At 38.1% G+C, this 27,955-nt stretch overlaps 1 protein-coding gene across 3 annotated transcripts; it reads right to left on the reverse strand.

The window, feature by feature from the left end:
• Positions 1 to 7,205: 7,205 nt before the first annotated feature.
• On the reverse strand, positions 7,206 to 27,868 carry GPRC6A (G protein-coupled receptor class C group 6 member A). Of its 3 annotated transcripts, none has more exons than XM_036248870.1 (6): positions 27,605 to 27,868; positions 23,322 to 23,625; positions 20,128 to 20,964; positions 12,661 to 12,873; positions 9,282 to 9,405; positions 7,206 to 8,374 (listed from the first exon to the last, which is right to left on the reverse strand). In XM_036248870.1, exons 1-6 carry the CDS (start codon positions 27,796 to 27,798, stop codon positions 7,260 to 7,262), a joined length of 2,787 nt encoding a protein of 928 aa, XP_036104763.1. In that variant the 5' UTR covers positions 27,799 to 27,868; the 3' UTR covers positions 7,206 to 7,259. The 3 variants fall into 3 exon arrangements, with proteins under 3 accessions (XP_036104763.1, XP_036104765.1, XP_036104764.1); XM_036248872.1 differs by having other exon boundaries at positions 20,653 to 20,964; positions 27,605 to 27,842; XM_036248871.1 differs by lacking the exon at positions 12,661 to 12,873 and having other exon boundaries at positions 27,605 to 27,842.
• Between the last annotated feature and the right edge of the window lie 87 nt (positions 27,869 to 27,955).

Consider the following 27,955-nt stretch of genomic DNA (forward strand, 5'->3'; position numbering starts at 1 on the left):
CATTTATACAGAGTTTTAATTAGAGTACCCATAACATTTACATTTTTTTACTTATTAGTTCATAAACCATTTCTATTTTGCAGCCTAATCTTTTTATATATCTTTTCAAGTAATGTCTTAATATTTAGTTATAAAGTTATATTTAATTTTTATGGGGAGATAGACTTTCTAATTTTATCTTTATCATTTCATTCTGTTTTAAAATATTCTTTATCATTTAAAAAGTTTTATTATATAAAACATGATTTTTATTGAGATAACACCAAATCAGCAAATGAACTGGTTAAGAAATTATTTTTATTTAAATTTTATTCTGAAATAAAACATGTTCATTGACATGAAACTTCAAACAATAATAAAACATAAGAGAGTCTACTCAATCACATACTCTTTTTTTAAAAAATTTATTTCTGTTACAGATATTTCTACTTTTTCCCCCATGAACAACCTCCTCCCCATCCTGACCCCACCTCACAGCATTGTTGTCTATGTCCATTGGTTATACATATATTCATATAAGTTCTTTAGTTTATCTCTTCCCTTGCTCCCTCCTCTGAGGTTTGTCAGTCTGAACCCTACTTCTATGTCTCTGGGTCTATTTCATTCATCAGCTTATTTTGTTCATTTTATTCCACAAATAAGTGAGATCATGTGATAGTTGTCTTTCTCTGATTGGCTCATTTTGCTTAGCATAATACTCTTCTGGTCCCTCCATGTCATGTCAAAGGATAAGAGATCTTTCTTTCTTACACCTGCATAGTATTCCATTGTACATGTACCACTGCTTTTTAATCCACTCATCTATTGATAGACACTTGGGCTATCTCCAGATCTTAGCTATTGTAAATAGTCCAACTGCAAACATGGGGGTACATATATTCTTTCTGATTGGTGTTTCAGGCCTCTTAGGACATATTCCTAGAAGTGGGATCACTGGGTCAAATGGCAGTTCCATTTTTAACTTTTTGAGGTAACACCATATTGTTTTCCATAGTGGCTGCACCAGTCTGCATTCCCACCAGCAGTATACTAGAGTTCCCTTTTCTCCACACCCTCTCCAACACTTGTTGTTTGATGATTTATTGATGGCTGCCATTCTGTCAGGTGTGAGGTGACCTCATAGTCATTTTTATTTGCGTCTCTCTGATGATTAGTGATGCTTAGCATTTTTTTATATGTCTCTTGGCCATTTGTATGTCCTGTTTGGAGAGGTATCTATTTAGGTCCTCTGCCCTTTTTTTAATTGGTCAATCACATGCTCTTGAGGGGAAACTAATATTATCAGTAAGATAATTTTTTCCAATCTTATATATATTATATATGCAAAAATTATACTATTCTGAAACTGATTTCTATCATTCACAATGAATGTCAGGCTCCTTTACTATCTATTCATATAAACTTACCTCACTTTTTCAAATGGTTGAACAGTCCTTTATTGAACAAATGTCTCATTATATGTGGATTTTTAATGGGCATTTAAGGTGTTGTGAAATTAAAATTTTCTTTTATTATTGCAAACATTGTTACGAAGAACATTCTGTAAAAAAAAGATATCTCTGGGTAGTTTGAGATTTTATTTCTAAGGTCGAAAGTCCTAGCAAAGAAATTACTAAGTCAGAGACTGTTCCTTTAATCGTGATAGATATAGACAAACTGCCCCCCCCCCAATTGATTTGAATTATCCTTTAATCTACAGTATATAACAATTCCTATTTCCAAACTGGTAAATTTAACACATTTTGAAGGTCTGAGAATACAGTATCTTTTTTTCCATATCTGGTTTTGAAAAAACAAGTTTATGATTCTAACCTGATAGTTTGACTTGGATGTCTGTAAGATCATTTATAAATCTCTTTAAAAGTTTAAACATTTTAGGTCAAAGGCATGAAAAAGTGTCCATATACAACCCTACATATCTCTTCTGTTTCTGATTTTCAGTGTAAACAAATTTGGATGGTCTAGTGGTAAGTAAGGGTCTGAATTCATATCAACTTGGCCACTAAATAACCATGCGACATCAGGCAAGACACATAATCTTACTATTCCTTGATTTCCTCCCTAGTAATAGTTACCTACCTCACTAGGTTGTTGTGAAAACAAATAATAACAGTGATGAGGATAGTAATAATATTTTGAATAGTGATTTATAGCTTTCAAAGCACTTCAATGTGCATTATCTCTTTTGATCTTTATAAACTTTACATGGTAGACAGGGCAAGTGTTTTCATCACCATTTTTTCACATAAGAAAGCTAAGGCACAGTTAAGACTTGGTAACAATAACAAGGACACACTTACATAAGTGTTCCTGGCAAGGAGCTTCAGGGGAATCCTGTGTGTGTAGGACATTTCTTCTTCCAACATTTCCAAGGACCCCTTTCTCTCTGCCTTTCCCACTCAAACTCCTTGTATATGGTTATAGAGAAAAATTTAATTACCAGAAGATGGAAATGTGTGTGTGATTTACAAGTATATACATTATATGAATACTGAGAAGTATTGAACAGTCCTTGCTTTTATGTAGCAAATCATCTCACCCATTCCCAATGGAAATAGGATAGTTAAGTTTTCTCCTTTCCATCACCAATGGAAGCCTCGGTTGTGCACCTAACTTGTAATGCCTGTTTGCTCAGCTTCTACTGGAACTTCATTACAAGCATTGGTTTGGGGCCTTGCTAACTCTTTCTGGGTGAGTTGCACACCAGGTTTAGGGTTAGCACCAGCATACTGTGAGCACTGTGTCTCAGAGGAAAACAGAAAAAGAACTCTCTTCCATGTACCTACTGAAGTGATTTGGTATTTTCTCCCCCAACCTGGAGGATCAAGTAAGGTATATTTATATATCGAGGGGTACTTGAAAGAAAAGAAAATCCTGAAGTTAACAGAAGCATGAGCTAAAGTTCCAAAACTTGCCTTTTACTTAAAAAAAATCTACAGATCCAAAAGTTCTTTCACTTTTGTCTTGTTTTCCACTAAGAGAAAGCAAGAACTATCAAATCTTAAAGTTCATTATGAATTTGGTTTCAAGATAGCTCAAGAGCTGTGGACAATCAATTATTAGAGGGGAAGGTTGTAAAAAAAAAAAAAAAGTCACTGAATTACTGTGCTGACAAGATATCAAGAATATTTGTGAGAACATTAAGCTTACTCATTCAACATTTATTGAATACCAGTTTTGGGGGTGGGTTTTTTAAAACCCAGAGTGCACAGATAACAATTACGCTTGGACCTTGCTCTGAAATCCTCACAACAACTTGGGCTGACTGGCTCCTGATTTCCCTCTGCCAATAAAGGCTGTGGTACAACGTGCATTATTCCCCAACCCCTGCATTTGAACAATAAAATATTTTAGTGTGTGTGTTTCTGTGAACAGGGTAAAGGGATAACTGTATGAGTCAGTTTGTCACAAAACTCTAAATGCTTCCCTGCCCCCTCCAGGATCAGTTTGTCTTGAACAATGGAAAAGATTTTGTCTGAATAATGATTTGGATTTGATGAGGACAACCTGTAAAGAATTAACTGCTTATATACTGGAGGATTTTTGCTTGGTTGTACAGTTCTGGGTCCTTTTTTATGTGTTCTTTTTGCTTAGTTTTATATTCTTATTTCTTTAAAATATTTATATATTGCTTTTATAATAAAAAAGAGGAATCTCTTTATTCCGAAAAGAGAAAGAAAACCATTTAACTTACACCCAATTGATTTTTATTCTCAAAGTTAACAGAAAAATGAAAAGCACAATCGTCATTCTCTTAGTTGTTTGATTTACATGATGGCGTTGATGTAGTTTTTGCTCCATGGAATTCAGAACTTTGTCTCTTATGTTAAGCAGCATTTTTTCCCCCTTCTGGAATGTGTTGAAAGCTATGTAATTGTAGTAAAACTCACAGCTCTTATGAAACAATATTTCTTTTATTGTTCTATTGGCACAACACTGCTGGGGTTTCTGTTTTACGTGATCACACTCAAGAATCTGGAAGCTCCCCTACAACTTTGCTTTCATGTCAGTAGGAGAAACTGTTTTCATATCAACAGAGCAATGAGTCAGTGAAATCACAAACAGACTACTCATTTCTCGACATATTCGTGTGCATCAGAATACTTCATACCTTAACAATTTTATGAGGGATTATCACCATATTGTATGTGAATACATTTAGGCTAAGCAGTAAATCAGGATTAATATCTTGTTTCGTTTTTGCTTTATAACATTCAGTCCATGTTGAAGTAAGATTGTGGAAGGTCTTGCTTAACAAAGTAGGAGAATTTAACGTAATTCTGAAAGCAATAGGAGGTTATTCGATTTTTCTGAATAGGAGAATGGCAGTATTGAATGAACTTGAGAAAAATTGATCTATGATGACTTATTATTTGTGTTAAAAGGAAATCTTGGGGTAGGTAACTCATTTGCGATCTTTCCACAACAGAGCTATGAAGTCATAGAGTTTAAATTGGTGATGACCATAATGGTAGTAGAGAGTTTGAAAGAGCAGTTGGGAGAGCTGTTACTAGAGTTGACTATTCTCTACACAATGGTGAAAACACTAGATGTAAACTCCTTAAAAGGAGACAACTTGTCTGCTTTTATAACTTTTATATTTCTAATTCATAACACTATGCCTGGTACCTAGTAGACATGTAATAAATCTTAGTTGAACAAATTAAAATAAAAACAAATAAATGCAATAAAATGTAATGGGGCTGCGGCAGAGGCAGAAAGGAAGGCTTGGATTGTACCTGGTGGATTAGCTAGAGTACTCCAGGAGCACAGAGGGTAGAGAGGACATCAACACAGAGAGAGAGGCAGGCAGTGAGGTGTGAAACAGCAGGGTATGAGTACTGACAATCACCAGTGCTTGGCCACTTCTTGAGGGTAATGCACTGTGCAGAAGGTGGTAGATGCTGTTTCTAGACTTGAAGAATCTAGGTATCAAGATAAGGGATTTGGACTTAATGCATGTTTCAAAACAACTGAGTAACATAAAGAGGTTTTTATGTTATAGAAATATATCTGTGGAAATGAGTGAGAGGTTTAGTGACACCTTCTCAATGTTTAGAATGACACATCAAGAGATCAGAGCCAAGTTAGAAGGCTATTGCAATCTATGAAAGAGGTGATGCCGGCCTAGATTAAGCAAGCAGTGAAAGGGATAGAGATCAGGGCGAAGTTCTGAGAAAACGCAGGAGTTGGAAAATAAAAGACAGACTATGAATTAAAGGTGTAGAAGGGGGAAGCAGATAGTGGCGTCAAGGATGGATAGGGTGAATCCCACGGTTTCGCCTAATACAAAGGTGGTACAACATGCTTAGACATAGAAAACAGAGGGAGGAGGAGTTGGGAGAAGAAAATAATCAGTTAAATTTTAAACATGTTGACTTTGAAGTGTTGGAGGGCCAAACAGGTGGGTTGGTTATAGAGTGACCTGGACCATATAGTTTTGGGAGGTGTCTGGGTCAAAATTAAGACATAAAGTTGAATAATTCTGTAGCAAGAAGGCGTGTTGACAGAAAAGAGATTTAGATTGAGGCTGGAACTCTATGGAATACCCACAGAATATCCACATTCAGGAGTCAAGTGAAGGAAGACACATCAACAACAAAGACCAAACCTGAATGGTCAGGGATGTCAGAGTAGGACTAGAAGAGCCTTTGCATCAGATTGAAGAGTTTTCATAATTGAAAGCTCTAAAGTATCATGGGAATGTAGAAAATGTTAAGAAGGAGGAATTATACCATAAATGTCATTAAGATTCAAGGGCGATGAATGCTTAAAAATGACCATTGAATTTGACAGGTAAAAAGTCACAGGAAACTTTTTGTGAACTATTTTAGTAGAGTGATGTAACTAGGAGCCAGGCTTCAGTGGGTTTACAAGTCAACAACGACACTATCCTTTCAAACACTCAGTTGTGAAAAGGAGAGAGAAGAGAATGTCAGGATTGGAGTCCATGTTATTTTGTGTTTATCTGTTTTATAAGGATGGGGTGATGTGAACATGGCATCCAAATCTTTATCACCAGTCCTGGCCTGTCCCCTGACCTCAGAGTCTTTGAAGACGATGACTACTACTACTAATAACATCACTGGGAAATAAAATAAAATAAAAGAACTTCAGTCTCTGTCATTCCTTTATGACCTAACCTTGCCGTACAAGGGAGGACACCTCTCTGGTAATACCCAAATGCCTGCAGTTCCCCGAGCATACATTCGCAGCCTCCTTTCTGCTGCTGCTCCTGCTTTCTCCCTTTATCTGGAAGAACTTTCTGTACTTTCTTTGATTAGCTAACTCTTATTCATCTTTCAGTCTTATTCATCTTTCAGTCTTATTCATCTTTCAGGACTTCACCTAAACATAATATTTTTTATTTGGTCTTCTTTTTTTTTTTATCCTCACCCGAGGACATTTTTCCATTTTTTGTTCAGGTAGAGTGGGAGGGAGAGATAGGAAGAGAGAGAGAGAGAAACATCGATGTGAAAGGGACACATCGAGTGGCTGCCGCCCGCACGACCAACCAGGGCCGGGGACAAACTGCAACCGAAGTACGTGCCCTTAGCGGGAACCGAACCCGGGTCTCTCCAGACCGCAGGCCAACGCTCTAACCCCTGGACCAAACCGGCCAGGGCTGGTCTTCTTTTTAACGCTCCCATCATCTTTCAGGGTGGCTAAGTGCTGCTTCACTATACTGTTCTAGTGCCCTACACATATTACAATCACAGAATTCTCATACTGAATTGGAGATGTCCATGTGTGACTGTCTCCTCCTGGATTTAGAGCTTCTTGGGGTCAGAAATGATGCCCTGATCCTCCTGCCCCTTTGTATTTAGCATGTCACCTGGTACATGGTAACTGCTCAAATGCTTGTTCAGCTGGACTGAGCAGTGGAGGTGGGAAGGTAAAAATGCTCAAGAGACATAGAGAGAACACTACAAAGAGGTTTAAAAGAACTGGTAGAGGATGGAATAAGGATGCTATATTATGGCCTAGTTTTGAATAGAAGAAACGCCTTTAACCATTTGCATAAGAAGATGGAAACAGATATAAGTGCTAAGGAATAAAGTGAGTTTCAGGTTGAGGAATCTACTTTCTTTGTTAAACAACTGGCTGGACAGAGGGAAAGTGTTCAACCAAAATTTGGTAAAAATTGTGGCAGTGAAAAAACACATGGAATACAGCTGCTCAGAGAGTAGATGCGCATGTTAAACGCTATGACCCCAGGAACATTTTCTTCTGGAATGCACCATCTCTTAAAGACTCATTCATATACTTGAAATTCTTTTTCGAGGCCAAGTTTTAGGGGCACAGGTAGCATTTTCCTTGCCTATGTGCGCAAATGCTTGTGCCTGAAGACCTTGGCTTTCCTGCCAGGCTGCAGGCTTGCCACCAGAGTTGGGATTGGTCATGGTGATATTGCCGTTAGTAGGGTCCAGTGAAACATGACTCATGGCTAGGCTATCTGCACTGTGGGAAGAGTAACTATAAATTGTCTTGAGAAAGGCAGATTTTGTATTAGTATCTTGCTTACAAAGAATAACATAGCATTTGGGGAAGAATGTGCAACACAGGATCCCATAGTTAGATATTAAAATAACGATAATCTCTGCCGCTGGCAAGTATTTGCCAAATGTGGTAGCATATACAGGGATGAATGTGATCCAAGCTATGAAGTAAATGAGCATGCCAAATGTTATGAATTTGGCTTCATTGTAATTCTCAGGTAATTTCCTGCCTTTGAAGGCAAATATGAAGCAAATGAAGGCGAGGATGGCAATATAGCCCAGCATGGTGCCAAAGGCAAGGATGGAGCCCTCCTCACATTCCAGGATAATGACTCTGGGCAAGGAGACATTCTCTTCCACAGCAGGGCCTGCGAAGATTAACCAGAGTGTGCAAATGACCACCTGAATCCCTGTGCAAGTGAAGATGATGGGGATCGGTTTATAGAGGCACTTCAGGAAGTTCTGCAACTTGGGATCAAAGCTGAAGGCTAGCAGAATTTTCAGGGACTTTGTCAAAATGCAGGAGATGCAGAGGGTAAAGCTCACACCAAAGAGCGTCTGCCGGGTTTTACATGTGAAATCTTGTGGTTCTCCGATGAAAAAGCCGGTACTGGCAAAGTTGAGGAAATGACAGAGGAGGATCACGTAGCAGACCATTAATCCCCCGCATGATTTCACAACGGGTGTGTTCAGGTTTCTTGTAAATATTATGCCAACAGCCAGAACAAACACGATTCCCAGTAGGGAGAGTGCCAGGAGCAGGATAGCCAAGGAGTCATTCCAGTTGAGATACTCCACTTCCTTTTCAAAGCACGTAGTGCTCTTTGCAGGGGCCCAATGAGTTTCGTTGTTGCATAAAAGGCAGTGATCCATGTCTAAAAGATGGAGGAGATGCAGTTACATTGCAAACATTTAGACTACGTGATTGTCCAGAATGCTACAAATAGAATCCTTCTCAGCCATAGTTCAGACTAGAAAATGGATATAGATAATTGTCACAATGGTTACTTATTAGAATAAAACATGCACAGAACCCAACGAAAGTAAGAGAGAAAAGATGAAGGTGAGGGAAAAGGAAGAGGAGAGAGAGAGAGAGTGAGAGAGAGAGAGAGAGAGAGAAATCAGAAAGAAAGGAAGCCAGCTAGGCTGTGAGTCTTTAGAAAACTAATATACTCAGGATAGCCCTGGTTGGTTTGGTTCAGTACGTAGAGTATAGGCCTGAGGACTGAAGGGTCCTGCCTTTGATTCCTGGTCAAGGGCACATACCTGAGTTGCAGGTTCAATCCCTGGCCCAGTTGGAGTTGTGTGGGAGGCAACCAATTGATGTGTCTCTCTCACATCAATTTTTTTTTTCTCTCTCTCTCTTTCCTTTCCTGTTTGTTTGTTTGTTTGTTTGTTTATTTATTTATTTATTTATTTATTTATTTTTTCAGATAGAGTGGGAGGGAGAGAGAGGAAGAGAGAGAGAGAGAGAGAAACATCGACATGAAAGGGACACATTGAGTGGCTGCCACCTGCAAAACCCAACCAGGGCCGGGGACAAACTACAACGGAGGTACATGCCCCTAGCGGGAACCGAACCTGGGTCTCTCTGGACCACAGGCCAATGCTCTAACCACTGAGCAAAACCCGCCAGGGCTCCTCTCTCTCTTTAAAAAATCAATGGAAAAATATCCTCAGGTGAGGATGAACAACAACAAATAGGACTCACATAAACAAAAAATTACCCTGAAAGAAATGGTCCAGGTGTGTCACTGTACAGGTTGCAGTGACTGTAATTACCTGTATGATTACTGTAGTGATTTTCTGGACAGTTCACACATTCATAGCAGCAGATATGTTGACTTCTTGTGGTTTTCTTCATTTGCCCAGGACTGCATTCCTTGGAGCATTTGGATTGAATTTGCTGCACAGTGAAAAAAAATCCCAAGTAAATTTAAAAGATATTTATTCTAACTAATTTTGACTTTATTTGAAGATATATTTACTAAACAGTATTTTTTTCTTTTAAAATATAGTATAGTAGAATTGTTTTGTTATCTGGAGGAATGTGAACAAGTTTTTTAAAAAATACTTCAGATAGTAAAACTGCCTTGTGGGTTCTCTAGAGTAAACTTTTACTCTGACGTATCCATACTGCAGGAGGATGCTTGGAGAACATCGAAGGATTTAACTATGAGATAAGCTGGACATTATTATGGGGGTAAAAGAGAAACCCTTCTTCCCAGAAACATGGTCCCTCATATCTCCCAGCCCCCATAAGAAATGGCAAAGACATTCTAAAGTATTGATGGCTTTGCGATGTCAATAGATTTAGGATTATCTAATGTCTTGGATTATCAGTTCTGCTGAGTTACTAGAAATATTGATAGCCCAACTGGTCTGCATGTTGACAGGAGCGTCTTGAAACTAGTCCTAAATGATCTTAGGTATTATTTGTTTCTGCTGTCTCCTTGAAATATTTATGGATGTTTCCATCAGAAAGACAAACTTGTCTCTCTTTATGGCGATCAACCCCTTCCATTTAGTCACTAAAAGCTCCAATCAGTTACTTGTCATTGTGGAACTTCCTCTTCATTGAGTATCTCCCCTGCAAAGTCTGAAGATATCTTGGTAACAGAAGGATGGCTACATTTCTATCTTTTGAGGAAAGAGTATCTTGCTTTACTGAAAAGTAATGGAAAATTAGAACAAGGATAGTGGCTTGAAGCATTACTATATTTATTGGTTCATCCAACACATACTTGTGAGTGCCTATTACATGCCAGGAACTGCTGTAATTGTTGAAGCCATAGCAGGATTTACAGCATAAAAATCCACATTCTCATGGACCTTCCGTTCTAGTTGACAACGAAAAGATAAAAATAAGCAAAATGTACAGAATGCTAGACAATGATAAGGGTTAAGGCGAAAAACAGATAAGAGGATGTATAAGAAGTACTAGGTTTACATTGTAATTTTAAATAAGATGAGCAGGGATGGCCTCCCCGAGATGGTGACCTTTTAGGAAAGGCAGAAAGGAAGGAAGGCAGTGAACCACATGCCCAGGCAAAGGAAGCAGCAAGTGAAAGGCCTTGAGCTAGGAGAAGGGAAGGCAGGTACAGGAGAGGGAGAAAGCCTGTGGGGTGGTGTGAAGGGGCGAGCGTAGAGGAAGGCAGTAAAAAACGAGGACGGGAGGTCCCGGCAGCAGGTCATGTAAGGTTTTTAAAAGACATCGACTTCTGTTCTGAGAGAAATAGGATGTATAGCGAGGTTTCTGAGGAGAGTATTGTATTGTACAGGGTCAGTCTGGCTACTGTTTTAAGAACACATTGAATGGAGTAAGAAGGGAAGCAGAGACCAGTTAGGAACCTGTTGCCTTCACGTGGATGAGAGGTGACAGGAGCGTGGAGTGGAGTGGTGGCAACTGGGTAGAGGACAAAAATGGGCAAATTCTGGACCCACTTGAAAGTAAAACTTAGATGATATTTGAAGCATGACAGAAAGAAAAGTGACAAGGATCTCACCATTTTTTCCCCATGAGCAACTAGAAGGAAGTTGCCATTTATTGAACTGGGGTAGGTTTAGGAGCTCAGTGTTAGAGATCATTGGTTTAAGACTATTAGACAGCCAGGTGGAGATGTCCATTAGGCAGCTGTATATTTATTTGGGTTGAAATTTGGAAGATAAAAATCTTGGAGTCATTTATTTTTTATATGATGACATGGTTTAAATCCATGAGTCTGGCCCTGGCTGGTTTGGCTCAGCAGTTAGAGTGTCAGCCTGCGGTCCAGAGAGACCCGGGTTTGGTTCCCGCTAAGGGTGCGTATCTAGGTTGCAGTTTGTCCCCAGCCTTGGATGGGTTGTGCGGGTGGCAACCCCTGGATGTGTCCCTCTCACATCGATGTTTCTCTCTCTCTCTCTTCCTCTCTCTCCCTCCCACTATATCTGAACAAAAAATGGAAAAATGTCCTCGGGTGAGGAATAAATCAATCAATCAATCAATCCATGAGCCTGGATGAGATCATTAAAGAAAAGTGTGTACAAAACAAGGAGCAGTTCTGAGCTCTGGGATCCCCAATATTTGTAGGCAGTGGGAATGAGGAGGAACCAGCAAATGAGACTGAGAAGCAGTGGCCAGAGACAGGAAGAAAGTAAAGGGAGTGTGGTGTCATGGAAGCAAATAAAGCATTTCAAGGTGAGGAGAATAATTAGCTGGTGAGCAAAGTAAAATGATGTTTGGTGAACTAGACAGAAAGAATTCTGATGGATTGGAAAGAGTTCACAAAATTAGGGCCAGTGAAAATATTCTACTTTTTCAAGGAGTTTTGCCTTAAAGAGAAATAGAGAAATGGGAAGAATATGGAGGGGGTCAATGCAGTTTCTTTTTCTTTCTTCATCTTTTTTTCTCAAGATAGGAGGAATAAGATTTATATTATCATGTAGATAATATGGAAGAGCAAATATTCGAGGATGCAGGAGAGAGTGGAGAATTGCCAGAGCAATACCCTTGAGTAAGTGAAAGGGTCTGGGACCCAGAGGTCAAGTGAAGGAGCTAACCTTAGCTAGGAGCACAGATATTCTATTCATATTGCCTGATGGAAGACAGGGACACAGGCACAGAGGTGGTGGCAGAGGAACACTGGGGTCCTTTTCTGACCCCAGTTTTGTTAGTGAAACAGGAAGCAAGGTCAACTGAAAGTGAAGATGGGGAAGATGTTTCGGAGTCGGAGAAGAGAAAAGAAAGCATAAAATAGCCATCTAGCTAGGTGGGCAAGGTAATAAACTAGGGTAACAGTCTTAATTTCCAGCAGCATTAAGGCCTACTGGAGGTTAGAGATAATTAATTTAAAGTGAAAACGGTCAGCAAAATTTTTTTTGCCAAGTTCAGCTACATGGGAGTTCCAATGATTATGCAGAGACTTTAACTAGGATTTTACTCTGGCAAAATGAGTATGCTGAGAGAGAGAGAGAGAGAGAGAGAGAGAGAGAAAGAGAGAGAGAGAGATTGAGGGTATATATACAAGGGAGAAAAACACAAGTTGGCCATGGAATTTAAGGAAAGAAATTGGGGACAGGGAATAGGTCATGAGATCACTGGAGGTCCTGGTGGGGTCAAAGACTTTTCCAATTGAGTTATTAGTTAATTTGAATGCTATAAAGAAACCTACAACAAAATTACCTTAAGATCCCTGAACTCATTTTTTGTTTCCTGGTCAGTGACAATAAAGACATCGTTCTTCAGGTCATATTGTGCCATCTTGGTGATAGTCATGTGGCCGTTGATCTCCTTCCAGAGCACAACATCGTATCCAGTATTCATGTCCCCATGGGCATCAAAATGAAATGATTTCCCTCCGTCAGTGAATGTTACATTTTTCAGTACATCCAGTAACTATAAAAAATAATAATAGAAACAAACACTAATAGGAAGATTGTAAGTGTATCCATTTTATCAATTATAACAGTGCCTTACGAGGAGTATCACCTACAAATGAGAAAAAAAAGCCATCCTGAATCAGTGAGTTGTGAAAGTTCGTAACTACCAGGCAACAATTTGAGAACTCTAGCCTCATTTCTGCCAAAGTCTTGCTCTGGAAGGTAGCTTCTCTAATTTATAAAATTGGAACCCTTGCATCTTCATTTCTCCATAAGGCAGATTTTCAGAATGGGTCTTCTGGGGCCAATGTCTGGGCTCTAATTCAGGTTCCATTTCTCAATAGTGTGATCTAGACAGTTGCAATATTTTTTCTAGATCTCAGCTTCACCATTTGTAAATCTACCTTCTAGGGTTATTGGAAGGATTAAATATAGTTATGAATATAAAGAGTGTAACACAGTATCTGGTATAGATTAAGGGTTCATAAAGGTTATATTAATACCTGCTAATAACTGTCATTAATTAATAGGGACATTGTGCAAATAAATAAAATATTGTGCCTATCGACTAATAATGTCACCAGACATTCATATACTGCTTGCTAACACTCAAATACGTGATATCCTTTTACTCTATAACAACTTGGTAAAGTACATTGAACAGGGATCATCTTCCTCTTTTCTTTTATGAGAACCCCCTCAGCCAATGGGTGCAGGAACTTATCTGAGGACACACATCTTGACTTTCTTTCCATTGCACCTAACAGTATATTAATTCAAAGTCTTCTCACTATTTTTACTTTCTTACTCAAAAGTAATCACTAATGTGCCGTCTGGCATATAGAAGGCTGGGAAATGCATCTTTTCCTTCTAGAGTCACAGCCCGGCCTGAGTGGATAATCCAAGCCAGTTGTTGTCCTGCTCACCATCTCCAAAATGAAGGCTGGGGAGACAGGTGCAAACCTGGGAGACAATCTGGTAACAACAGCACCTTACTCTTGGGCATGTACTGAGTAGCCTCCCCATCGGAGAAGTTTATTTGATGGGTGTACATAAGGGAACTGCTAATGTCCACCCTAAATTCATACTTTGTCACACCTGGGGGAGGTGTGGATCTTATTACAGTGATACCTCGGTTCTCGAACGCCTCGGTTTTCGACCAAATCGGTATTCGACCAGGAGATTCGAGACTTTTGTCTCGGAATCCGAACAAATATTTGGAACTCGAACTTCCGAGATGAGCCGAGTGGAGCCGAATGGCGTTCATTCGGCCCAGCGCGCCTTGCTTGCGTCATCAGTGTGAGTGCAGAGAGAGAGTCACGCTTTGTGGAGTCCGCTTTCCTATGGTTTCATTGCTTCGGTTCTCGAACAATTCGGTTCTCGACCGTCCTCCTGGAACGAATTATGTTCGAGAACCGAGGTATCACTGTATCTCCAATGGTTTTCAACTCTGCTTCAGAGATTGAATGCATAGTATAGTGACTCCTAAATTCTATTTCTAATTTAATATATAAATGACTTATTTTAACTTGAGAGGATAGAAATGCATTGAAAAATTACTTGTCTTATCACCCAGTTTGTACAGGGAGCACATGTATGCAATGCGACGAGGACAGAGAGAAGTTTTCTGACAAATGAGGCAGCCACCCCGAGCTTGTGCTGCAGAAGAAGAGTACTAGACTAGGAGGGAGGAAGACAGCTTGCAGTCTGGCCCCACTGCTAAGCTGATATAAATCATGGCTAAGTAAATACCCTCTGAGGACATGCCAGGTCTACACATTGTCTAGGTCTATGATGCTATGTGGCTTTCGTTGGGTGCAAACGCTATGAAATGAGGCAAAAAATTATTCTATTTAAATAGAATTATTTTTATTTTATTTCATCTTGGTTAATCTTTTGTGAATGTTTCTTTCCTTCAATTTTTTTGGTCAAGAAAATCAAGTTATATTTTAAGGTAAATATATTAGCTGCGACAGCCATGTCAATGAAAAAATGTCACTTTAGGAAAGTCTCTAAGAATATTGATTTTATTATACATCCTCACAGATTTCATAGTTCTTGCAATGAAGGAAAATTAATTAATATTACATTAAAGAAGCAAGATATTAGCTCTAACTTGGTGAAATTAACCAAAAAAAATCTTATTCTAGCAATTGCATGGAAGAAAAAAAAAATAGAGGGAACAAAAATAAGAGAATAAGTGAAGGCCTACTGTCAATGTTCTCACCTGTACCTGTATATTGATTTTTCTTCTGTTTCTTCCTTAAGCAAAACAAACACATAAGCCCCAGTAATGCAGTTCTTTAGGGAGCATATCCTTTTCCCTTGTATTTGAACTATAATTTCCACCTGTTTTTTTTCCTGCATTTAATTAGGTTTTACAGGGTAAAGTTCTGACACATACACTTTCTGTAAATAATGATAACATTGTATGATGTAAATAAGTGCAATTCTATGCTTGTTCTTACAGGAAAGAGGGTGAAGGCAAATAAACCAGTGCATTAATTACTTGTTAAATATGATAGAACATTTGCTGTGCATTAAGGTACACTTTGTACATTAATGTTTCAGTGTGTAAACTGGTAAATGCTTTCCCACCAATTATGCATTTATTGTTCACTGAGACTCTGAAATTCACTAGAAATGGACACTACACAATGTAGAGAGTAAGATTTGTACTTCCATTACTAGCTAAATCACCTGTACATGATAATGGCCTGCTTTTGAGAAAGCAAGTCCAGGAGGCTTTGTTTTCCTTTTCCCTAACTGCTCTGATGTTCGCTGTACCTCCACAAGTGAGCTGTGCTTATGAGAAAGGGTATCTACACGAGTAAGTTATAGAATAGCAGAGGAAGCAGACCTGTCTCTCCCATGCCCAACCTGTTTTTTCTTTTGTGAAGCTTTCTGTGGTGTAGCGAAAAGCTCACTGGGCTAAAGCTGGGACAGTTTCACTACTAACCATGTGAGTGACCATGGGCTAGACCTTATTGCTGAGGTCCCCTTCATCTCTAAATTGTTGCAAATCTCAGTCACCAAAAAAACTTCCTCTAGTTGCTCCTTTCAGATGGAGTGGAGAGCATATGAGACCTGTGGATCTACCCTAACATTATACAAATTAGAGATGATGAATGTCAGTGCCTAGCAGAGTGGGCCCTAAAGTTTTCTAGTTATTATTTTCCTCATCACTCCAAAATGACTCTCTTCTTTGAACATATCTCTTCTGACTTCTGGACTAATATCTCACCACTATTGCTACACCAGAGTCTTATAAGTTCTTCAAATTCGACATCTCCAAAGTGGAATGCTATTTCCTCTTCCGATCAGAGCTTCACTTTTCTCTGTGTTTCCATCTCAACACATAGCACCAGTTGCCCAAGTTTTCAAATTATTTGCAGCATCTTTACTTCTTTTTATTTTTTTGTTAATCCTTACCCGAGGATAGTTTTCCATTGATTTTTAGATAGAGTAGAAGGGAGAGGGAGAGAGAGGGAGAGCAACATCGATGTGAGAGAGACACACTGATTGGCTGCCTCTTGCATGACCTCGACTGGGATCAAACCTGAAACCCAGGTACATGCCGTTGAGCAGAAATCAAATCTGTGACCCTTTGGTCCACAGGCTGACACTCTAATTTCTGAGCCAAATCGAACAGGGCTCTGTGTGTGTGTGTATGTCTGTCTATCATCCTTTATATACAGTTTCTCTCCATATGTTCTCTTCATCCTTTCTCTTCAATATCCATGCACAGGATGGGGCAAAAGTAGGGTTACAGTTGTGAGTATGTGAAACACAGAGTTGATTCTTTTATTATTATTTACTGATGTATTATTTTCCATAACAACAACAACTGTAAACCTACTTTCCCCCCACCCTATATATGTCTCTCCATCCTCATTGCCATACCTGTAGTACAAGGCATCTTAGCCTGAATTGCCACATTGGTCTTTCTCCCTTTAGTCCTATGTCCCTCTCACCAATGCTCACTGCAGTGGGAATGCTATTTCTATAATGGAAAGCAGATCACGTCACTCTCCTGTCGAAATGCATCTTTAATTGGCTCCCCTTTGCTCTACTAAGCCCCATACTAAAACATGTTTTGCAGACTTTCTATTTAAAGGATGGTCCCTGTACCAGCAGTATCAGCAGCACCTGAGAGCTTATGAGAAGTACTGACTTGCACGTCTCCGCCTGGAACTACTGAATTAGTACCTGCCTTATACTAATATTTCCAAACACTTCAACAGCACATCAAAGTTTGAGATGCTCTAACTGACGAGGCCCTCCTGATGGATCCTTCACTAACCCATCCAGTCTCATTTGCCTCTACTTTCCACAAACCTTCCTGTTTTATGACACTATTTTCTGCTCTGTTGGGATACCATGTTTCCTCTCCCTTTGGGCACTTCTACCCACCCATCATATTCACCAGGGAGGCCATGACCTTTGAGGATGTTCTCTGAATCACTCATGCTGGATCAATGGCCTCAATCACTTGTATTTATAGGGAACGTTGTAATGATCATCCTGCATTGTAGTCAGCCCCCGAATCGTTCGATTGTGTACTTCAGTGCACAGGTGAATCCTTTAGGGAGGAAACTGTCTTAGATTTTATAATTTTTAGCACTAAGTACAATGCCTGGAACATTGAGACATCCAACAAATATTTGCTAAATAAACGTATTTATGGAAGTTTGACTATTAGACCTTCTCTCATCCCACACACATCACTTACTACCTTGTATATCATCAGAGTTAAAATAAAATAAAATAAAACAGAAAGCCCAAATCACTGATTGTGCTGTTTCTGAATACTGCTCACAGATACCACCAAATGTAAAGGCAAAGTAAGATTATCCTTAAATATTGGGAAAAACTAAATTCTCCAGAGTTACTTGAATCTAAAATCATTCAGAAACTATCATTTAAATATTAGCGAATTTTGCAAGGGTCCAAAATGATATTTAGGAATGTATCTTTGATTAGTGACCCTAAATGTTGATGATCTTTTCGATGTAATGTCTATGGAGATTCTTTCATAAAAAGATAACATTATTTGCATTATTTGTCCTATCGAATATGGCACAGATGTAGCTCACTCACATCATGATCAAAGGAACAAGGCATTCTTCTCTTCCTCCTTTGCAATCTGTGTCTGTTTGTTTCTAAATAAACAGATTCCCTGGGACATAAAGGACAGCCCCAGGCTCCTCGTGTTTAAATAAAACATTTTAGCAGACTCAGATTTTACTATGTCCAGTCTTTTCCTCAGAATGTTTGAGATTTATTCCTGATTTAAAATATGTTCCTAGATCTTTAGAGGATAAGTAGCTCTTGTTATTTGTAGTTCTCTTTCCTTATGAGGCTTTTTGTTATTGTTGTTAATCCTCGCTTGAGGATATTTCTTTTCATTGATTTTAGATGGAGTGGGACAGAGGGAGGGAAAGAGGAAGGGAGAGAGAGAAACACATCAATTGGTTGCCTCCAGCTCAACCCTGACTGGGGTGGGGGATCAAACCTACAACACGGGTATGTGCCCTTGACTGAACTCAAACCCAAGACCCTTTGCTCCATGGGCCCACACTCTAACTGCTGAGCCAAACTGGCCAGGGCCTTATGAGGCTTTTTATGTCTCTTCCAATTTATCCTGTCTGTTCTCTATGATAGTCTATTTTTTCTCCATTACTCTTTCTCAGTCTCTCATTCCTAAAATTCCATGTTGTAGTTTCATTATGGTGTTCATTTAATTTATATTTTTTACCAGTTCTTTATTAAAATGTTATTCTAAAAAGAGTATGCTTTCAACAAGCATCTTAAAATCACTTAGGCATATAAATGTGTGTACGTGTGTGTGTGCGTGTGCGTGTGTGTGTGTATTCTAATTTTTAAAAAGATCCTAATTTCTAATCTTACCTCTTCATTAGGTTTTGTACTTCAAATTTCCAAGGTAAAAACTAGTTTTAAAATGAACAATTTAAAACACCCCATGACCATCACACGATCCATCTAAATGTAAGCTGATCACCTCAGACTTTGGAGCTGGTGCTTAAAGTAAAAATAGCCTGTCCTGGATTCCCACTTGTAAGAACAGAAGAGTTGAGTCTTATTCCCTTTTACTTTCTTTTCCCTTACAAATTTAAAACAAAGGTATTTTTTGGAACACGATTCTGCCTCAAGACAGGTAAGTTTGGCTGTGAATACACATTATTGAGGAATTTGTTTTTGATAAGTAAAATGCATCACCATACAAAGCAGCAAATTGCTGTTAAATGACTTGTTCATGGACATTTAAAAACACAATGGAGTCCTGGCCGGTTTGGCTCAGCGGTTAGAGCGTCGGCCCAAAGACCAGAGTCCCGAGTTCGGTTCCTGTAATAGCACTTACCTCGGTTGCAGTTTGTCTCTGGGCCCTGTTGGGGTCATGTGGGTGGTGGCTGGTTGATGTGTCTCTCTCACGTCGATGTTTCTCTCTCTCCATTCCTCCCTCTCTCCCTCCCGTTCTATCTGACGATGAATGGAAAAAAAATGTCCGGTTGAGAATAAAAAAAATTTTAAAAACACAATGGAAAATTTTCACTGAATAGGGCTCCATTAAGCTTTGAGTTTCTACAAACTAATCAAAGAGAAGAAACAGAAAGGCCTCTTTTACACACAATTAATGACTCATTTTAAACTGAGATATCATAGAAATTATTATGATTGACCTAAAAACATTCCTTTGAAGAAGATTGCAGTCCTAGAGAGACTGCCCTAAGTCAGAGTCATAACTGGAGGCTTTGGGACTATGAGACACCAGAGACATCATGAAAAGTAAAGGGCGTGGAGTCAGAAGACCCAGGCTAGAATCATAGTTCTGCCACTTCCTAGCTTAGTTTCCTCGTTCATAATATTCAGTAATGATAAGAACAATTATTAAGCATGTCTGGTCTGTCTTGTGTTTGTCAAGAGCATTAAAAGAGGTCATTCTTATGAAGCCTTGAAAAACTCTATATCAGATTCAAATCCATAAAAAAAATAGCACTATCAACAGAATCTTTCTGGAAAATGAAAGACCACTACTTGGTGGGTCAGAGTAGAAGGTGAAGATAAAATAATAGCTCTATTATCCTCAAAAACAAAGAGCAATTGGTAGAAATTCAGGTTATTCAAACACTGAAGGTGTCTACTAGCAAAATTAATATTAAAAGCATTCCATATAACGCTGCAAATTAAAGCAATGACAGAAATGGAGGAAATTATGAGGGAGAATTTTCTTGGACATGTGAGTTAGTACCTCCCATGGTTGAAAGGCGTTGGGGTTCTGACAGTCTCGAGCTTGGCACAGATCCCGGAGGGCATAACCAAGGGCAAACACAGCGAGCTGAATACTGTGAACAAGTCCTGGCTCAGTGTAATCCCACAGGAAGTCATTTCTCAAGGAGAAGTTCCTGTCTACATCCTTGTTAGCCTCGTAGGCCAAAGTCCTCTGAGAATTGTTGAAAATGCATGGACTCAAATCACTGTCTTTGACATAAGCACAGGCAGACAAGAGCATGGCGTATTCATTTAAGGGTTTGTTATGATCACTGGGAAACATATGTAGATTCTGAAGAAAGGATTGGAAAGAGGACACATTTCCTGTTCTAAACGCAAACCCTATGACTTTGCCAATCCTCTTAATATTAGGAATGGTGGTAATCTTGGTGGCTGTTGACCAATTGTCACTAGCAATCCAGACCTTATTTACATTCCTTTCAATGGCTTTACTGAAGAGACGGAAAACATGGAATTGCCTCAGAAATACCACAATGACATTAACATGGGCTTCTGCTATGATTTTCTCAAGTGTCTGATTGATCCTGATTTCAATGGTGTTATCGGAGAGGAATGCTGGCAGAACTTCTTTGAAGGCTATGCAAACATTATTCGCCAAGGTCTGAACTGCAAACGTGCTGAGAGCCAGTCTTCCATAGTCATCATCTGTGGTGATGATGCCAATCCAGTTCCATCCAGATTTCTGAATCAGGTGGGCCATTGCTTTAGTTTGGTAGAAGTCACTGGGCACAGTCCGTAGAAATGAAGGAAATCGAATTTTATCACTTAGGATTTCTGCTGTTGACTCATAACTCACCTGGAAATGGACAGAATCTTTTAGTTATTGTGTTGAAAAGCTCCAGATGGTTGTTCATAGTAGGCGTTGCTCTGTTTGATTTTTGTGAGTTTTCACAAACTTTTCTAAATTTTCTTGTCCTTTCCAGTCTTCCCTTTCAATGAACTCCAAGTAGCTTAAATCATGATATTTAGGACCTGGTGACTGTTTAGAGTCATTTCTCTCCAATTATTTCATACTGTGCATATTACCAGCCCTTTGAGGTTTCAGGCTCTATCTTATTTCTTTATCTGTACATCTACATCCCAGACCAGTGCCAACAGTGGATATTATTTAAATACTTAGAGGTAAATACAAGAAAAACACACCCAGTCAAAGAAGCAAAATGCATTTTGGGACACCTAGTATGTTCAAAATTTTGTCTAATTTATGGCTTTGGTGATTTTTATTTGAGATAAAATAAATTATCTAGCCAAATAATCATCCAGTCCATGGGTCAGCAAACGTTTTCTGTAATAGACCAGGTGTAAAATATTTTAAGCTTTGTTGGTTGGACATGGTTTCTGTCATAGATTCTCCCAATATTTAAAAAATATATAGAAATCATTCTTAGCTTGACCACTTAAGAGATTGAGAGGCACATTTGGTCTGTGGGCTATAGTTTTCCGACCTTTAATCTAGTCAAATAAGCATCAGCATTTGGGAGACCTACCTGATGTGTGCAGAGCTTTGCCTGATTTACAACTTCAGTGATTTTAGTCTAGGGAGAATTATTACCTTTCATACAGCTGCAATTGCTCAATGCCACTTGTTCAGTGAATATTTTTTACTTTTATTATTTACAGCACCCACATGATATGATGGAAAAACAAAACAGGCTTTAGAGTCAGAAAAATTGTAAAAATCCTGTCTTCAATAAATTTGGGAAAGTTAGTTAACATTTCTTTACCTAATTGTGAAGATTACAGGAGAGAATCTAAATGGGTGCTAGCCCTGGTGGACGTTCACTAAACCTTAGTTCCCTTCCTAGTATGATGTTGCCATGCCTGCCTACATTGTGGGAGCTGGGCTTCTGTAAAACCAGTTTTACCCATGGAGGGTCCCCTTTCCTTTTGTGTTGTCTAGTATGGAAATTACATTTCGACATTAAGCGATCATTGTCAAAAAATCTACGTTTCTTACTTATCACCTAACTAGCATTATACATAGTCTAGATAATTGAACCAAAGCCTTATCTCTGAGGTATTTGGAGGAATAATTATTTTGTTTTGCCATTTTGAATTTAAACTTTTCATTGCCATCTTCACTATAACATAATGGAATGCACAAGTCTTTCATGAATATATGCACTATTTACTCTAGCTCTAAAAGTTATATATTTTAAATTCTTTTGCATGTTTATTATATATGTATGTGTTTGTGTATATATATGTATGTGTACACACACACACACACACATATATATATATTTCTATCTTTTCTATTCTATCATTTCTTGGTAATCTGACTATAAGCCTTTTTATTTTCTTTGGTTTCTGGTCTTCCTTGAGTTTAGAAAACAGTGACTTACCGAGTTGCAAAGTGAGGTGATATGAAGGTAAGTAGCTCAAAATGAAAGTCAAGGGAACTTGCTTGACTCTGAGTAATATGCAAGAACTTAGTGCAGGGCTCTCTAAAATCTGCTCTGGTGTTTCAGAGACACTTTTGCTTACTACCTGGTCATTGGCTTGCATTACAGAGAGACATGTAGTTCCACAGTCTTTGCTCAAAGCCTTCTCATCATATTCAGAACATATGCAAATCATATCACAGCTTAGCAGATGCTACATGACCTGGCCTTTGCCTCTCTCTATAAACGCATCTCTTACTATGCTCCTTTCTGCTTAGCTGATCTAGCCATATAGACCTTTTCATTATTCTTTGGACATGTTAACTTTGTACTTGCTACTTTGTCAGCCTAGTCACAGCCCTCCCCTCTTCCATCTTCCCTAGGCTGCCCCTTCTCAATCAAGTTTTAAGCTAAACACCATCAGAGAATTCTTCCTTAACCTCCATTCACCCTTACTTCTCACCCTCCTGTTTTCTTTATAGCACCTGACTGAATGTTATTTCAGAAACAAGGCATTTGAGGTCCTCAGAGGTTTGTGCCAGGTCAAATCGTGCTGAAAACTGTGAGAAATTAGACAGGACAGATTGAGGGGTGACTACTGTTTTAGTGCTTGGTCCATTATCTCTTCCACATAGAGAACATCCTTTCTTTGAATAAGAGAAAGGGAAGTTAAAGTAAAAGCAATTTTCAAACTCGTTTCCCAGGTTACCCTGACCTTTCATAAGAAAGAGGATAAAAAAACAATCTAGGGTGGTAGAACAAAACCCACCTGTGGCATGAGCTGTAAATTCAATATCCTGGAGACAGCCATGCTGATTTCTGAGTAGCCAGCCCCTATGACAGCCTTAACCCTGGGCATGTAGCTGGAATAGTCACACTTAAACTCCACAGTATCTCTGGAGCAGTTGAACTTGGAAAGAAACCTTAGAGCAGCTGCCATTGCCACTGTGACTTCAGTACACGTGTCATAGATTTCGTACCCCAGTTTGACTCCAGATAATAATGTTGAATTATTGATCATCTCAATGCTATGTATCATGGCAAGTGTTTGAAGAAAATTTGATATATCAAACCTGTTGAGAAACAAGAATGTTTTAAAATTAGAAATTAACTTTTCTATAGACCTGGTGATATCTCATTTTATCCACATCTCTGCCTTATAATAGACAGTTCCTGGATCAATGAAACTTACCTCTTAAAGGGTCTAAACTTTATTTATTTAAAAAATAATTTTTGATGGAAACCTTTCTAAAAAGGTGTATGGAAACCCACAGCTTCTCAAATGAATTCTGTGGAACAGGATTTAACCTTTTCTTAATGAATTTTGGAATAATTTTGAACATTTGGTTTAGTATTCTACAGTATGAAGATGTGTTAGATTTTTTTTTTTGAAGTTAAGATTTATTGCTTTTAGATTCACAAGCCTATCTTTTAATTTTCTCATTCTAATCTATTGTGGTTGAAAATCAGATTAATAAGGCTCCTATAAATAATTTACAAAACAAGCTCTGAACAAAAGCCCAGTAGCCTTCTCCTAGATGAAGTACATAATTTTAGTTATAAGGCATAGCTATTTCCTATTTCAAAGGGCTTTTCCAATTGACTTCTAGTCTAGATTTGTGATTATTCCAGAGTACTGAGTTGTTTGATTACTGATTTACTGTTAAGTTTACTTCATTCATCACCATATACAAAAAGTTACAAATAGTCTAAAGCATAGTAAGGGTTCAGTAATGGTTTATATGAATAAAAGGGAATATTATTGTTCAGGGTTTTGCTCTTCTGAAGTTTCCTCTTAATTCACTGAGTTGTGAAAAATAAAACTATTTGAATAATATTATTTATCATTGTGAATTATCTAAATGTGAAGTTTGGAAAATTTGCATTAAGTTTTTAATTTAAAGAAAGACACAAAGAAGAAAGGTTAAAGTAATGAATGTCTACTAATTAAAATTAATAATAGCTCTGGTCGATTTGGCTTAGAGGTTAGAGCATCAGCCTGCGGTCTGGAGAGACCCAGGTTCGGTTCCCACTAAGGGCACATACCTTGGTTGTAGTTTGTCCCTGGCCCTGATTGGGTCGTGTGGGTGGCGACCACTCAGTGTGTCCCTTTCACATCGATGTTTCTCTCTCTCTCTCTCTCCCTCCCACTCTATCTGAACAAAATATCAAAAAATGTCCTTGGGTGAGGATAAAAAATAATAGTAATAATATTTTCAGCCCTGTTGGTGTGGCTCAGTGGTTGGGCGTTGACCCATACATCAAGAGGTCATTGGTTTGATTCCTGGTCAGGGCACATGCCCAGGTTGTGGGCCAAATCCCCAGTGGGGAGCATGCACAATCGATGTTTTCTCTCATCTATGTTTCTATCTCTCTCTCCCTCTCCCTTTCTCTCTCTCTAGAAATCAATAAAGAAAAAAGAAATTAAAAGAAAAAAGTATAATATTTTCAGAGCACCCCACAAGTTAGCTCCATGAGTTTCAGAACATCTTTGGTGTGTCACCCCAGTATCCTCAGTGCCTAGAATTGGGCCTAGGTAATATACGCATTTAATAAATAGTTGTTTACTGTTGAATATTTTTCTCAAGGAGTGGCAAGAAGGTGAAAGGATGTTCAATTTTAGTGATATTTGCTTATTAAATCAAATAATTCTTCAGTGTTTTCCATTCTTAATTATTGGCCTACAAGTGTGGGCCTCAAATCTGTAGTCCTTCTTTGGCTACAAATTTAGTGTTATGAAAAATCTTCATTAATTATTTCAGGGGGTTTCCTGATATTCTTGATAAACAACAATTATGATGACAGTAGCTCAACATGCCCAGCTTCTAAGTTGAATGCCAGGAAGACATTTCAGTGTAATGTGGGGTCACATGTTATCTGAACGTACTCTTAGAAAGATTGGTAAATACTTTACAAGATAAAATTTAAGTATAGTTGGTGTACAATATTAAGTACTTTTTGATAAAGACAAAAAAGGGAGGGGAAATGAGGAGAATGAATTTACACACAAAAACACCAAGATAGAAATTGGTTAACAATGAGATTAGAGGTTCTTCATATTAAATATGATGAACTACCTTGGCAGGTGTTGCTCAGTGGTTAGAGTGTCTTCCTGGATACCAACGGGTCATGGGTTTGATTTCTGGGTTGCAGGTTTGATCCACAGCTCCATTGGGCTGCTTGTGGGAGGCAACCATCAATATGTCTCTCTCACATCGATGTTTCTCTCTCTCTCCTCCTCCTTCTCCTCCTCCCTCCCTCCCTCTCTTCCTTCTACTCTCTAAAAATCAATGGAAATATATTCTTGGGTGAGGATTAAAAACAAAAAATAGGATGAAGTAATGAAAATAATTGCAAGCAATGAAAATACCCAGAATAAATCTTCCTGGGCTTAAAATTCAAGAGAAAGTAGAAGAATAAGAAGTTGTGAGTAAATATGAGATTATGCGAAGATTCACAGTTATTGGGAATTTAGAGTGGAAGACAACCTCAGTGGAGAAAAGAGTGTCACGAAATTAAATGACGACAATAATGGAATTATAAGCTATGAACAAGTAATTCATAGAAAAAAAATGTAAACAACCTTTAAGCAATCGAAAAGATATTCAAGCACGTTTAGATTATAGAAATTAAAATTTAAAAATATCATGAGTATAAAACGATACTATTTTTTATCCACAAGATTGGTAAAAGCCAAAAGACCACAGTCTTTGTTGGCAAGACATATTCTCATATATTGCTGTAGGAATAAAAAAAAAATCTATTAAAAAAGTTAAATAAAAATTATAAAACTAAAAGAGGTTTTTATGAATTAATGGTGATATGCGTCATGAACTGAAAATAATGATAATCTCAGCAATGTACCTAAAATTAAATAAACAACACTGGTATGTAAAAAGTAATACTTGAATTTAAATATTAAATAACGTTTAGCATCAAACTTCCCAACTATATATAACACATATTTTGCTGTTTACATGCCTTTAATAAAGTACAATATAATCACATAAATTATTTATTCATCTGTCAAATATTTTTAAATTTCACACTTCACTCTAAGGACTGCTTTTGGATGTTGTAAATATAAACAAATAAATCAAATATACACCATCTTGCCTTCAAGCAGCTTATAATACAGTCAATAGACAGAAACTGAGCATACAGTTTCAATTCAGAACATTAAGATAGAATGATGCACATATTAGTAGGAGAAAATTAAACAAAACAAAAATAAAGAAATTGGGATGTTTGGGATGTTTGTGATGTTAGTGTTAAAAGGAAGCATGGGATCAGATTGCCATAGCTACGGAAGCTGAGGCCACCTGTGTCCTTAGAGGTTCTCCAGGCTCCTTATTTTATAGACGAGGACACTGGAAACTGGAACCCCAAGAGTTTGAGTTGTTTAAGTCTACAAAACTAGTTCGCCCCCAAACTGAAATTAGAATTTACATATCCTGCTCTCTTAAAGAGTATGGAACATCCTCTACCCAACTTTGTTTTCCATGTTACACTGTGTCCAGTGTCTTTTCTTTAGTCCGGGTTTCACCATGTAAAGTGTTTATCAAGGAAGGAATACTTTGAGTTGAGGTAGGGCCTTAATTTATCACAAAACAATTACATTTTTTCAAAAAGGAAAAAATAAATACAGTGTCAACAAAAATGTTAATGTAGAGAAAAAATGTAAATGTAGTCTATTTTAAACAAAGAATTAAATAATAGATCCATGTTTAAAACAAAATGAATATTATGTGTGCTTGTGGTGAACAGACTATGGTGCGTTCTTACTGGTGTTCTCAAGTGACTGCAGAGATTTTTTTTTAAGGCAAAATACATATAAATATATTAATAAAAAACATTCATTGCTTCCGTACTCGGAGGTTAGCATTCATAGATCTCTTTTTAAAGGAAGCATAACAAGACTATGTGGACTTAAAACTATGAGAGCTTAAATTTTACTAAAACAAATTAGATGTCAATACAAGTACAGATTTACATACCTAGTCTCACTGTGCAATCTTGAAATTTAATTGTGTTCTTTCAGGTTTTACTCACCCAACACATTTCTGGATTTCTGGTCGTCTGGGATAGTCTTCTGAGGACAGCATTTTTTCATGAATGGCGATCAAACCTCCAATCATGATGTGTCCCGGAGAAGTGGCAGCCACAAAGTCATCAGGGGTCTGGCAAGGCTGGGAAGTAGCAAGAATAATTACAAAGCAGGTAATCAGTACAATCAGTAATGCCATGTTCCTATCTCATTTGCTCACTTCATGCAAGTTCTTAGGAATCATTAAGCTCACAGAGTGCCAACAACATGTAACTATTTCACCTGTAAACACTGTGTAAGGTATAGGACAGTGTCAAGGGCCAGAAACACTCAGTATTCAGATACTGATGAAAGTC

Source organism: Molossus molossus, unplaced genomic scaffold, assembly GCF_014108415.1.
Source record: "Molossus molossus isolate mMolMol1 unplaced genomic scaffold, mMolMol1.p scaffold_m16_p_8, whole genome shotgun sequence".
NCBI lineage: Eukaryota > Metazoa > Chordata > Mammalia > Chiroptera > Molossidae > Molossus > Molossus molossus.

Coding starts and splice junctions, on each gene's coding strand:
- GPRC6A (XM_036248870.1), bottom strand. CDS start 27,798: ATGGCATTACTGATTGTACTGATTACCTGCTTTGTAATTATTCTTGCT. Junction 20,965..23,321: donor ATTTACAGCTCATGCCACAG/GTGGGTTTTGTT, acceptor GTCCATTTCCAG/GTGAGTTATGAGTCAACAGC. Junction 8,375..9,281: donor TCACTACAGTAATCATACAG/GTAATTACAGTC, acceptor TCCATCTTTTAG/ACATGGATCACTGCCTTTTA.